Below are 12,923 nucleotides of genomic sequence, written 5' to 3' on the forward strand. Positions count from 1 at the left end.
CCTCCACACCCCCTCCCCACTCCCACCTCCTCCCCGATCGCAGTGATGTCAGTCTCAGGGGTGGAGTACAAATTCCCTGCCCTGGAGAGGGACGCACAACCCGGGCGGGAGCCTCGCCCTCCTCCTCCCTCCTGCCTCCCGGCCCCGGCCGCCCCAGAAGAGCGGCTGGTCCTGTGGATGACAGCCCTTCCCCCCTCCTGCTCCCCAGGCACGAGCCGGCCCGGCACGAGGATGGGGAATTTATAGAGGAGCCCTAAGGCGGGGTCCATTGTTCCGGGGGCTGGAGCTGTCCCCGGTGCTGGAGGAGCAGACCCGGGAGAGGGGAGCCTGGGGAGGAGGGGAGCCGGCACCAGGGGGACCGGGAGTGGGGAGTCAGGACAGAAAGTGGGGAGAGGAGGATGGCACAGAACAGCTGGGCGGGGAGGGGTGGAGGGAGGTGACACTGGGAGGGAAGCAGGGCACAGCCTGGGGGGACAGGGCAGAGGGACCCCGAGAGGAAAGGTGGACAGGGGGGCGGAGCAGGGCAGAGCGGGGGAGATGGACGCGGAGAGGAGGTGTATCTTCCAGAAGAGGAGCCGGGAAAGCTGTGTCTCGCTGGCATTTGCCGACGCCCCCTGCCCTCCCCCCGAGGGGCTGTGTGTGAGCGGGGGCAGGGAGGGTGGGCATGTGGGCATGGAGGGTGGGCAGGGAGGCGCCAGCTCTCACGTGTCAGCTCCTTGAAGACCGGGGCCGTTTAATCCAGCGTCTCGCTGCTCACAGTGTCTCGCACAGTGTCTTGCTCAGACATAGAAGGTGCTTAACAGACACTCCTCGGATGAACACTGACGCCAGGAACCTCGGGCAAGAGCAGCTCTCGGTTCATTCAGAACCACACAGCCAAGCTCCCCTATGACATGGGGCAGAAACGCCATCGCCCCTCCCTCTTCTCCCTGCCCCCCCCCCCCCCCCGCCCCAGGTTCCTCGAGTGGGACTGGAATTGAGTCAGGGAGTGAAGAGAGGTGGGGGAAGCACATTTGGGGGCCCTTACTCCCCTAAACAACTATGTTTCATGATCTGGAGGGAGCCTGCCCGCCCCCCCCCCCCCATGCACTGGGCCCACTCACAGCTCCCCCTCAACGCAGGGAGCACCTGCTGACACCCAGCCTCCTGGACGAGCAGCTCTTGTCTGCCAGGGCTCACCACAGGGGCTCGGACCCTTTTGTAGAACACCCAGCCTCCTGTCACCCCCTTCTTCACCCTGAGCGGAGCCATGTCTTCACAGGGGTGCTGGTGTGTCTGAAAAATGCCCCAGTGGACTCCCAGCAGCCCCCTGCTCAGCTGTCACCGGAGCAGGCTTCCCTCAGGAAGGGAAGTAAGAGTAACAGCACTTGGATGGGACCTACTGTGTCCCAGGCTTGGTTCCAAGTGCTATGTGTTTACTAACTTGTTTAACCTCGCACCCCCCTATGGCGGAGGTTCAGTTATTGGCTCACGCAGCTGGGAAGAGATCTGGCCGAGAGTGGAGCTGGCAGCCCAGCGCCCGAGGCCACGCCTTTAACTCCGGTGGGGCCCTGGCCAGGTGGCGCATTTGATTTGGTTGGAGCGTCTTTCTGTGCACCACCGGAAGGTTGCAGGTTTGGTTCCTGGTCAAAGGCAATGGATTGATGTTTCTCTCTCCCCCCTCCTCTCTTTCTCTCTCTAAAATGAATACCAACGGATCCTCCAGTGAGGATTAAAATGTAAAAAGCTCCTAGTGGGAATGGGAGAGTGGCCAAGCCTGGCCTTTCTTCTTCCTGTGTCTTCATTCGAGCCCTGAGTGGGAGATGGCCGATGGCCTTCTTCCTACTGCTTGCGTCACTGGGACTACTTTCCATCCTTCCTATGTGGGTGTCTGTGGTCTGAAGCCATATTCGGCAGGTCCGTGTGTGTGTGTGTGTGTGTGTGTGTGTGTGTGTGTGTGTAGACATGATTACACTTCATCACATGGGCACTGAGGTCCTCCCAGTAGGGTCTCCTAAGGTGGGTGTGAGGGAGATGGAAGAGGACCCAGTGCTGTGTGGTCAGGCATGGGATGCCAGTGCCAGGGAACTGGGAGTGCAAACACATCTGGGAAGTAACTTTCCACTCACCTCCCTCACCCCCAGTGCCGTCTTTCCTTGCTTCTAATCTGATCTTGGTATTTATGGAGACAATAAACAGATCACGCCCTGTGCGGATGGACTCCAGGAAGACCCCACTGCCCCGCTGATCTCATTACCCTGTGTCTTGTCAGCAGATCTGCCGCCCTGCTGCTCATTTAGGCTTGGGGCTAATCACATTAATTGAAATATTAAACATTCGAAAAAATGAATTATAATGAACTCCCCTCACTCCTCTTCCCAGTCAGCAATTGGAGAGTCAGCTGCCCGCAGCATAATCCCTCTCTTAGTTTGTGGTCCCCAGATGGAAGGCTTTAGCCTTAGAGGAGAGGCAGGGTTTAGGGGAGAAGAGGTGGGGCCTCTCACAGGCCCTCTTTGCTGGGTGACTGTGGGCACGTCTCTGTTTGCCTTCAAGCTCCCAGGGAGGGAAGCCCTGGGAGGTACAGTCAGTGGGCGGGGGGGGGGGGGGGGGGGGGGGAGGGGGGGGGCGGGGGGCGGGGGGAGAAAGCCCCAATGACTCAGAGGCGCATTCCAGGAGGAAATAAGGCTTCAAAGTCCTGGGTCCCCCAGGCACTTTCTCTGCCCACCGTCCCCAAGCCCTCCCTCCCCGCCTTTCTTGTTCCACTGCACTCAACGCTAAATTGCCCTACATAAAGAGATTATTTTTAATTGAATTTATTGGGGTGACATTGGTTCACAAAGAAGATTATTTACTTTATAAAGGGAGAACTCACCCCTGGGTTTAGACTTAGGAAGTGAGAAATGCTGAATAACTGGGCTATTTTTCAGAAAGGGCAAAATGTAGTAGTGCTCTGTGTGGGCAGAGTGGCTAGTCACCAAATGCTTGCCGGCCTCACCAATTAAAAACAGAGCAAAGACATCTGCAGCAGAAAGTAAAAAAATTGATACTATAACCTTCCTTCCCTCAAGTGGTTCCTACCTCAAATGGAATGTGCAGCAGGGAGGACTGGGATGCTGTTAAGACAATAGAAGTGGGCTCTCTCGTTTACACACATGGGTATTTGGGATTTGGGCCATGAGAAGTGCTCAGTCAAGAAAGGCTTGATTGGTTCTCAAAGCACAAGCAAACCATAGACCAGCAGAGGAGGAAATTAATTACTTTTGGTTTGGGGGTGAGGGATGAAGAGAATAGTGCATGCATATGCAGGTGTGTGTGTGGGTAGACTTGCCAGTCCAGACCAGCAAATCTATATAATTTAAAAATTTCTAGGAGCCACATTAAAAAAAAAATAGAAAAAAAACAAGCCTGCGGGGAGGGGAGGACAGAGGGATCCTGAGAGGAAATTAAATTTTTTATTAAAAAAAAATATATTGTTAAAACAAATATATATTGTTGCCCTAACTGGTTTGGCTCAGTGGATAGAGCATAGGCCTGGGGACTGAAGGGTCCCAGGTTTGATTCCACTTAAGGGAACCGTGTGCCTTGGTTGCGGGCACATCCCCAGTAGGGGGTGTGCAGGAGGCAGCTGATCGATGTTTCTAGTTCTCTATCCCTCTCCCTTCCTCTCTGTAAATAATCAATAAAATATATTATATATATATATTGTTGAAAGTCCCCCAGAAATTACTTTTAATAATATTTTTTATTTAATTGATGTATAGCCAAAATATTATTCAACATGTAATCAATATAAAGATTATTAATGAGATGCATTACATTTTTTTTACTAAGTCTTCACATCTAGTGTGTATTTTACACTCACGGCACATCTGACACTTACAGCAACATTTCACGTGCTCAGGGGGCACAGGTGGCTCGTGGTGACCACACTGAATGGTGCAGGTCTAGAGGCTCCACCATTCACTACCCTGGGGGGTAGAAGGTGGAGAGAGACAGGTCTTGGCCAACAGGAACCATCGCCTCTGATTAATCCCTGCTCCTGCCTGAAAAAAAATCACTTCCGACAGATGGCAGCTTATCTACCTCTCCCTCTAATAACTCTCTCTCCAGAAAAACACAAACAACCAAAGGGATTACTAACTGGATGGGGTTCTTGGGAACAGGCCAGTAGCCACGACCTAATCTGCTTCTTTTGGGTTTTTCTGGGCTTGGGAACTGCCAACATTTTCACTTCTTCTTTTAAAATATGTTTTTAGAGAAGAACGGAGAGGGATAGAGAGAGAGGGAAATGTGGATGAAAGGCTGCCTCCTGCAGGCTCCCCACTGAGGATCGAGCCCCAAAGGCCAGGCCTGCGCCCTGACCTGGAATCAAACCGGCAGCCTCTGGGCGCATGGGATGGCGCTCAACCAACTGAGCCATGTCGGCCAGGGCAACATGTTCACTCTTTTCCTCAGGCTTTGCCAAGAGGCTAGAGGCAGACCACCCAGAGACCCCAAGGCCAAGGCCTAAGGCAGGGCTTGCTTCTCCGGCTCTGCCCTTGCTCGTTGGGCAGCTGTTCGCGGATCCCCCTTTTGGGCTCTTCTCTGGCTCGCAGAAGACGCTGCGGGGCAGGCTCCCTGGGGGCGTGGAAAAGCGCATGGACCGCCAGGCTCCTGCCCTTTCCAGGCTGCTATTTGCAGCTCTCCGGCTTTATGTTTCGCTTCCCTTCTTAATCAGATACTAGATAGAAGAACGCATCTGGAAGGCCGACTGCCTTTCCCCGCTTCTACTCAACTGGAAGAAATAATTTAGAATTTATGAGGATCAAGTTAACCTACACAAGAAAGTGAGTCCAGGAGGGAAACTTCGGGCAGGATGTTCCCCCAGGTCCTTCCCAGCATCTTTAGTCGGAGACTGTTTCTTCCTCTGCAGGACGCAGCTCACTCCACCCTGCGGGTGCTTCCGTGTTAAGAACCCAATAGTTCAATGTCGGGGGTGTACGGGGCAGGGGGAGGGGTTCGGCTTCCCGGCGGGCGGAGAGGGAAAAGCCTGGATTCTCTTTCCCTGCTACCAGGCTTCACCCAGCTTCTGCCCAAGACAGGGTCAGGATCCAGATTCTGGGACACTGCCTTTCCAGCTTTGCTCTAGAAATAGGAAATGAACTATTTGAACTTGGGGGATGTCGAGAAGAAGGGCTCATTGCATATACAATCAAGCCGGGAAATAAGTCCCCAAATTTGGGGAAGGAAGTCCTGTAGAGAGGCCCTCCCGAGCTCAGTCCTCAGCTCCGAATTGCTTCGCTCAGCCTCCTCCCCGCGGCTGGAGAGGGGCGGGCTTGGGGGCGGGGCCGGGGCCGGGAGGGGCGGGGCCTCCTCCCCGCGCCCGTCGCCTTGACGACCGCGACAAGATGACGACGCTGGAGGACGGGCAGCTGGGGCCTGACCCCGGGGCGCTGAGCCCCGAGCAGCTGGAGAAGCTGCGCGACTACAAGGTGGGTGCGCTTCCGCCCTCGCCTCCAGCCAAGCGCGGCTCCCCCAGGATAAGGGCCGAGACAGGGAGGAGAACCCCGAGAGAGGGGAGCCTGTCCCCGACCAAGAGGGGAAGGCCCGGGGGGAACCCCGGCGGATCCCTGGACGGGGCTCTGGCGGGCGCCTCAAAGTGCAGGAAGAACTACCATAGGGACCTGGACCAAGAAAAGGGCCGAAATGACTGACCGATACGTTAACTTAGATACAAACCAGGTGTTCCCGGCAATGGAGACGCGACTGTAGATAAGGCGCTTCAGGCCGAGCAGGAGGCAGCATGGAGCTATTGATCTTAAGACAACAGGGCCGAACTGTTCAACTGTCCTGCGCGAGGGCCGGGTAAAAGCGCGCGTTGCTCCCCAGCCCTTCACACCACCAGGGCTTGAACCCCGAAATCTGCCTCCTCGCGGAGCATGTGACGCCTTGCTCTTGTCCCCAGATTCAGACGCGGATTGCTAACGAAAAGTACCTAAGATCCCACAAAGAAGTGGAGCTGCTGCTAAGTGGTTTCTACAGGTAGGTGGCATTCCAGGCTGGCATGGAGCAACGAGTGGCAACACTGTGCCCAACCCGGGGATAGATGAGCGTGAGGGACTCCCTTCTTTAAGCACCCCTATCGCTTCCTGCTGGCCTGAAAGTTACAAAATATCCCAAGGTTTAATTTTTCCCAGCTCTGGGATTTGTGGCATCCAGGGTTTTCTTGAGTTATCTCTAGAGGTTTCCTTCAGTTACCTCTAAAGTCCCAACAATATTAATATTCATTCACTGTAGCTGTCAGGGTAACTATATACCTTGTGACACTTGGAAGAAGGAAGTGGGCTTTGTGAAACTCAATGGGCAGCGGTTCTCAACCTTCCTAATGCCGAGACCCTTTAATACAGTTCCTCATGTTGTGGTGACCCCCAAGTTCATTGTTACAAATTGAACATAATTAAAGCATAGTGATTAATCACAAAAACAATATGTAATTATGTATGTTTTCCGATGGTCTTAGGCGACCCCTGTGAAAGGGTCGTTTGACCCCCAAAGGGGTCGCGACCCACAGGTTGAGAACTGCTGGCATAGAACATCATTCTCTATCAGAGACTCTTAATGAAATCATTAGAACTTTTAAAAAATTCAGGTGTCCGGCCTTTCCCTACTTGAGAACATAGTTGCAGAAAGACAGAGTTGAGTCACTCCTCTGTAAGTCTTGGGGGAAAGACCATTTTCCTTCGTCTCCTGGAGCATGTCCCTCCTCCCCCCACACTGCCTTTCAGTATGGCGTTTGTTTGAGTAGAAAAGTCTCCTAATGGGATGACAGACAAAGAACCGAGGGGGAGCAGCAAGGGGTGAAAACAATAGAACAGAATGATCTCAAATACTGTTTGGCTATAACCACATCGGCAAGGTTTAAATAATAATAATGGCTTCCATTTGCAGGCACCGTGTTGGTGTCCGACATCAGCAGTTATCACACTGTACTGTAATTGCATTGTCGATCTTCCGTTTCTCTCCCTGGACCAAAGCTCTAAGCTGGTGGAGCCATGTTTGGTGTCCCCCGTGCCCACACAGGGATGGCATTGGTACACTCCTGCTGATCCTCTCAGCGACTCTACAAAAGACAGCTTATCGTCTCTTCCATTTTACAGGCTTCCAGGTTAAGTTCTGAGAGGTGAAGTACCGCCTCCAAGTTGCTCAAGTAGGACCCAAGCCCCTGTTTTTCCCACTTTGTTGCCTTGCACGTGGGAGCTGGGACGCCGGTGGGCTCTCCTCTCTCTGATCCAAAGAAGACCTGAGAGGCGTCTTCTTTCCCCAGGCCCCTTTGTTTTTCCCGGATTTCACCATTCTTTATATTTTAGCCATTTCTCCAAGTGGCAGCAGATTCTCAGAGGGCAGGAAGGGAAAGAGCAAGGGAAAACTGAAGCCTGTCTGTGAAGGTTGGGTCTAGGGCAGTGGTTCTCAACCTTGGCTGCACATTAGAATCACCTGGGGATCTTTTTAAAATCCTGATTTCTGGGCCTCATCCTCCGGAAATTCTGTCTCTTTGTTATGGGGTGGGGCCACAACATTAGTAACAAAGAAACAGAATTTCCGGAGGATGAGGCCCAGAAATCAGGATTTTAAAAAGATCCCCAGGTGATTCTAATGTGCAGCCGAGGTTGAGAACCACTGGTCTAGGGCAGTGGTCGGCAAACTCATTGGTCAGCAGAGCCAAATATCAACAGGACAACGACTGAAATTTCTTTTGAGCGCCAAATTTTTTACACTTAAACTATATAGGTAGGTACATTGTTATTAACTTAATTAGGGTACTCCTAAGGCTTAGGAAGAGCCACACTCAAGGGGCCAAAGAGCCGCATGTGGCTCGAGAGCCGCAGTTTGCCAACCACGGGTCTAGGGTAAGGCCTGGGCAAAAGATAGTTTAGGGAGTCCTCTGTCACTGTCAGCCCTGGGGGTCAGGCCATCACTTTTTGTACCTTTTTTTCCCTTAAATATATTTTTATTGAATTCAGAGAGGAAGGGAGAGGAAGAGATAGAAACATCAATGATCAATCATTGATGGGCTGCCTCCTGCATGCCCCACACTAGGGACTGAGCCTGAAACCCGGGCATGTGCTCTGACTGGGAATCAAACCTTGACCTCCTGGTTCACAGGTAGACACTCAACTGAGCCATGCTGCTGGGCTGTACCTTTTTTTCTAAAGGGAAATAAGAATAATGGCCTTCCTATCATGGGGAGCTTGCAATCCAAGTTAGAAATAATTCCATCGGGAGATAGATGATAAAAGCTTGAATCAAATCACCGTCTGTCTGTGTTGTTCACAAATGGAAGGATTAGAATCCTTGGGTGGTGAGTGAAGAGGGCGTTGATTTGTCACCTGTCAGGGGTGGCCCTGCTTCTCTTCCAGGGACTTTCCAGGAGCTGGACCTCTGTGCCTAGCTGTTAGGGCAGCCGAGGCACCTTCCCTTTCCTTCCTCATCACCCCCTCCCCCAGGCCAGGGAGGGCACCAGGCTTTCCCATTCGCTGTTCCCTGTTCCCAAACTCCCCACAGGAAACCCTCCTGGCCCCTTTTAGGCCTTTCTCTTTCTGGGGAGGAGGTGGGAGGTGGGAGGGAGAGAGGAAGTGTTTGAAGTTTGGGTGGTTCTTGGTGTTCTTGTTATTTCCCTTGGGTGGTGCCAGGATGAACCAGAAGCAGGCCCTCTTCTGTACTGGATGCTTCCGACCGTCCTGCCAGTGAAGGAGAGGAAGGGAGGAGGGGGCGGAATCCTGGGCAGCACACCAGTCTTCCCTGTGGTGCAGGGCTCTGCTCTGGGCTCACTCCATGCCACCGGAAGCTCCGGACTGTTTTTGTTGGGAAGCAAGCTCTGCACTTGGGTTTTCTGATCCTAGTGATTTATGGCCATTTAGCCACAGTTCTCTAGTCTATACTCATACACACAGTGTACAGAACTCCTTTTTAAAAAGTATGGTTTTTTAAATTGATTTTTAGAGAGAGAGGAAGGGAGAGGCATAAAGAGATAGAAACATCGATGAGAGAGGAGCATCATTGATGGGCTGCCTCCTGCACACCCCCTACGGGGGGTTGAGCCCGCAACCTGGGCATGTGCCCTGACCAGGAATGGAACCAGTGACCTTTTGGTTCCTGGGTCAACCACTGAGCTTCATGGGCTGGGCCAGAACACTTAATACCTTGAATTTTGAACCTGAAAAATGGAAAGAGTAGGGATTTAGGCACCCAGAGAGTTCAGGTTTTAGGCTGGAGATATGATAGCAAAGAGTGAAATTTGAGAAAGGCTTTATTAAATGTTAGATTGACGAATCTTCCCCAATACAGCACTGATCATATCATTCCTTGGCTGGAAAAATCTTCAGTGGATCCATTCCATCGCTTTTAAAAACAAAAACCAAAACCATTCTATTGAAATACAGAGTACAGAAAAGTGGCATATCCTAACCTGGATACATTTCACAAGCTGGGACACACAGGCACCAGCGTCCAGATCAAGGACTGGAACCCGACTAGCACCCCAGGCCCTTCCAGTCACTTCCCCCCCAAAAGGTCGCCAGCATCCTGACTTCTAAGAGCACAAATCTGGTTTGCCTTTATATACATGGATTTCTGTAATCTGTACTCTATTATGCCTGGCTTCTTTTCCCAACAGTAACTTGTAGATCCCCATTCCCTTTTCTGTCTTGTATTCCACCGTGTGACTATGCCACACTTTATTTATGCATCGCCACTGTCTTTTCAACTGAGTATAAATGTCTCTCCCAGACCTTCATGAACGCATAATAGAGCCTCGTTAGCTTCCCACAACTCTCTTCTTGTGCCCCCTACTCTGGCCAGACCGGACCTCCCTGATCATTCCACTGACCCGCATGGAGGGGCACTGACGCTCCTTGTGTGCTCTTCTGGGTCCTGGGGCTACAAAGGTGGATACAACCCAGTACCTGCCCTCGGGGAGTTCACCATCGATAGACCACGGGGTTTCATTTCCCAGTCCCTGTGCTTGGGGCTTGCCTGGGTCTGGCATGCTCTTGTCCCTCAGCCCTTGTCCTGCGCTGAAACCCCATGTGCACCTCAAGGCTCCTCTCAAGTGCCAGCTCTGCGGAGGCGTTGGGGTCCTGCTCTCATAGCCTCCTGTCCCTGCCTCCCACACACTACTCTCCTCCTGTGGCACTGCCTGGAGGTGGCCTGTTGGACACTCGGGAACTTACCCATTGCCCTTCTTGACTGTAATTTCCTTAAGGTGGGGCTACATTTTATCTTTAAACATATCCCAACCTCTCTCATCTAGTGCAGTTATTTACACACCGTCTGTGCTCACTAGTTCTCAAGCTGAAGTGGAAGAGAAGAAGGGAAGCAAAATCCTTCGTGCTTGAGGCCCAGGCCCTCTAGTAGAGCCGGGAGGCTGGGCAAAACCCGGGCCCTCTCTCCCTTTCATCAGTCACTTGCTTTCTGAACTCGGGCTGACCATTAACCCTTTGAAGGCTTGGGGCTTCATGGTGGAACCTACTCAGGAGACGTGGGCTTGCAGTCTGCCCCGCTGCCCTCATCTTTGCTGCCCGCCCTGGCCCTGGCTCCGTCTCTGGTTCTGGGAACATGTTGGCTGAACACGTGGCAAGCGTCCTCTGGCCGCAGCACAACCTCCCCCGGCCACAGCCGCCGGCCATAAAGCCTGCTTCCCCCCTACCCCTGTCCCTTCATGTTTTCCAGGGAAATGTTTCTGAAGAGGCCAGAGAACATCCGAGAATTTGCTGCAGGTGAGTAAGGAGGGGCCCTTTCCGAGTGTTTGATAAACCAGCCCAAGGAGCATTCCTGTGAATTTAGACTCGGACAAGCCCCGGGTTCTCCCTGCAAGTCTGGGCCATGTCTTCACCCGGTGCCCCCAAGGGAGCTCTCTCAGAAGGCTCTTCCGTCCAAGGTCGTTGCCTCAAAATGGGGACAGGAAGAAGGGAGGCAGAACCTGCTTGCGGCAAGGGTTAAGGATGTTGAGATTCCTTCCCTGGGAATCTGGAAGAGGGCCCGCCCCCGGCTGCACATGAGAATCACCTGGGAGCTTTTAAAACGCGGAGGCCAGGCCCACCCGGGGGTCTGTACTTAATGAGCCTGGGGTGGGGCTGGCCTCCGCAGTATTAAAGGCTCCCCAGGTGACTCTCATGGGCCCCACTGCCCCAGCCGGCTTAAGGTCAGCGCTATCTAGAGGGGAGGCGCCGGGCTGGGCGGGTTCTCGGGCCCTGGGAGCCCTGGGAGCCGCCAACCATTTCCAGCGGAACCAAAGTGCGTCTCTGCTGCCACCGCAGATGCAGCCTCGGGTCCACATTATGCCGTGAGTCTAACACCCTCTTCGGTCGTCATTCTCCCAGAGCCTGTCTCCTCGGAGAGGATATTCTCAGAGAGGGCGTGACAGGCAGAGACAGGGCTGGCAGGCCCAGTGGAGACAAGAGTAACACTCGGCATTTATTGGGGCCCCAAGATGGGCCGGGAGCAGAAAAGCCAGAGCTCAGCCCTCCGGTGGCTCCCCGGGCATCGGCAAGCCCGGGAGGGCTGGGGAGGGAGGCGCAGGCGGCGGTGTGGGGTGGCGGTAAAGGGGGCAGTGACTTCAGGAGTTGCTGTGGCATCTCATCGCAGCAAAGCGGGGCGCTAGTCACAGCCGGCCAAGACCGAGCCGGCCTAACTTTTTAGCAGAGTAAGCTGCCCCCCAGCCGTTGTCTCTTGGGCTTAGATGATTTCTTCTCTTTGATTCTTATCCCAGACTATTTCACGGATCCAAGACTTCCCAACAAGATTCACACGCAGCTAATTAAGCAGAAGAAAGAGGCTTAATTAGCAGAATCACGATGCTCAGCTGCGGAGGGAGACCAGAAAGGCTCCAGCCCGGGGGTGGGTGTCAACCTCTTTGCAGACAGAGGCTCCTTTACTCCTGTGAACAGAAGCCCTGGCTTTCTGGGCCCAGGGTGTGAAAGAAAGCAAACGGAGAAGCAGGAGTTTCATGCCAGTGTTTCGTTTTCTTGGCACTATTTTGGGGATTAGGGACTGAGGGGAGGCACAGGGTGTGTCTAGCATGTCTTGGTTCTGTGGTGAAAGGAAGTGGGAGTAGTGAGGGGTAGAGAGAGTGACAGGGGGATGGGGGTGGGACCTGCTCGGATCCAGCCCAGCCCTTGCTCTCTGATTGCAGAATCACAGAGTGCTCTGCTCTGCAGACGCCTTCTCCCCCGAGTCCTTGGTGGTGGGGCCAAGAGGCCCTGGGAAAGGTGGGAGCACTTGCCCTCTGCACTTGGGATTGGGCGCTTTCCCGCTCCCCTCCCCTTCAAACCAGGCGAGGCCATTAGGGCCGCCACACATTTCACAGGCAGGATGATCTGAAGTGATTTCCAAGGTTGGGGTTTTTTTTCTCTTTGTAATGGGAGGTGGGAGAAAGCCACAGTCCGGATTTAGCAGAACCATTTCTGTCTTGCAGGGCATCTGGAAGTGAGAGTCTGTTGTCATCAGTGTGGGTTTCCAAGCTGCCTTGGGCTCTGTCTACTTCGCAAAGGCTTTTAAAGATACTCATTAAAAACAGACCTTCCTGCTGTCTCTGCTTCATGTCACTCAGGAGGAGGACGGCGTCCTTTGGGGGAGGGCTGCGCTGCCCCGGCTTTGACCTGGGAGGCAGTAGGCCTCCCGGGTCAGCAGCTGTTTCCACCTGTGGCCCGCTAGGTGGACTCCCCACCCCTCCAGACCACCCACTCCCAGAGCCAAGAGTGGATGGAAGGACAGGGCCGGGGACCTGAGGACCACAGCTGGCGGTGCTGAACCAGGCCGCTCTTCCTCGATGGCTTTTGTTTTCTCTTGATCTTACCTCCTGGGTTACTGTTCAGAGTGTGCCGGTGATTAACTTTTATTTCCATAGAGACCATAAGAGGAATTGGGCTGGAAGGACAGCCAGGGAGAATGAGGTTAGACATAGCGAA

At 53.4% G+C, this 12,923-nt stretch overlaps 1 protein-coding gene across 1 annotated transcript; it reads left to right on the plus strand.

Annotated features, from left to right (window-relative positions):
* The first annotated feature begins 5,304 nt into the window (after positions 1-5,304).
* On the plus strand, positions 5,305-12,546 carry RIIAD1 (regulatory subunit of type II PKA R-subunit domain containing 1). The gene is made up of 5 exons (XM_059673391.1): positions 5,305-5,450; positions 5,924-6,000; positions 10,687-10,733; positions 11,726-11,853; positions 12,431-12,546. The coding sequence occupies exons 1-4, from the start codon at positions 5,367-5,369 to the stop codon at positions 11,794-11,796; spliced, it is 279 nt and encodes a 92-aa protein (XP_059529374.1). The 5' UTR covers positions 5,305-5,366; the 3' UTR covers positions 11,797-11,853; positions 12,431-12,546.
* The last annotated feature ends 377 nt before the right edge of the window (positions 12,547-12,923 follow it).

The sequence above is a fragment of the Myotis daubentonii genome, chromosome 18 (assembly GCF_963259705.1).
Source record: "Myotis daubentonii chromosome 18, mMyoDau2.1, whole genome shotgun sequence".
Taxonomy (NCBI): Eukaryota; Metazoa; Chordata; class Mammalia; order Chiroptera; family Vespertilionidae; genus Myotis; species Myotis daubentonii.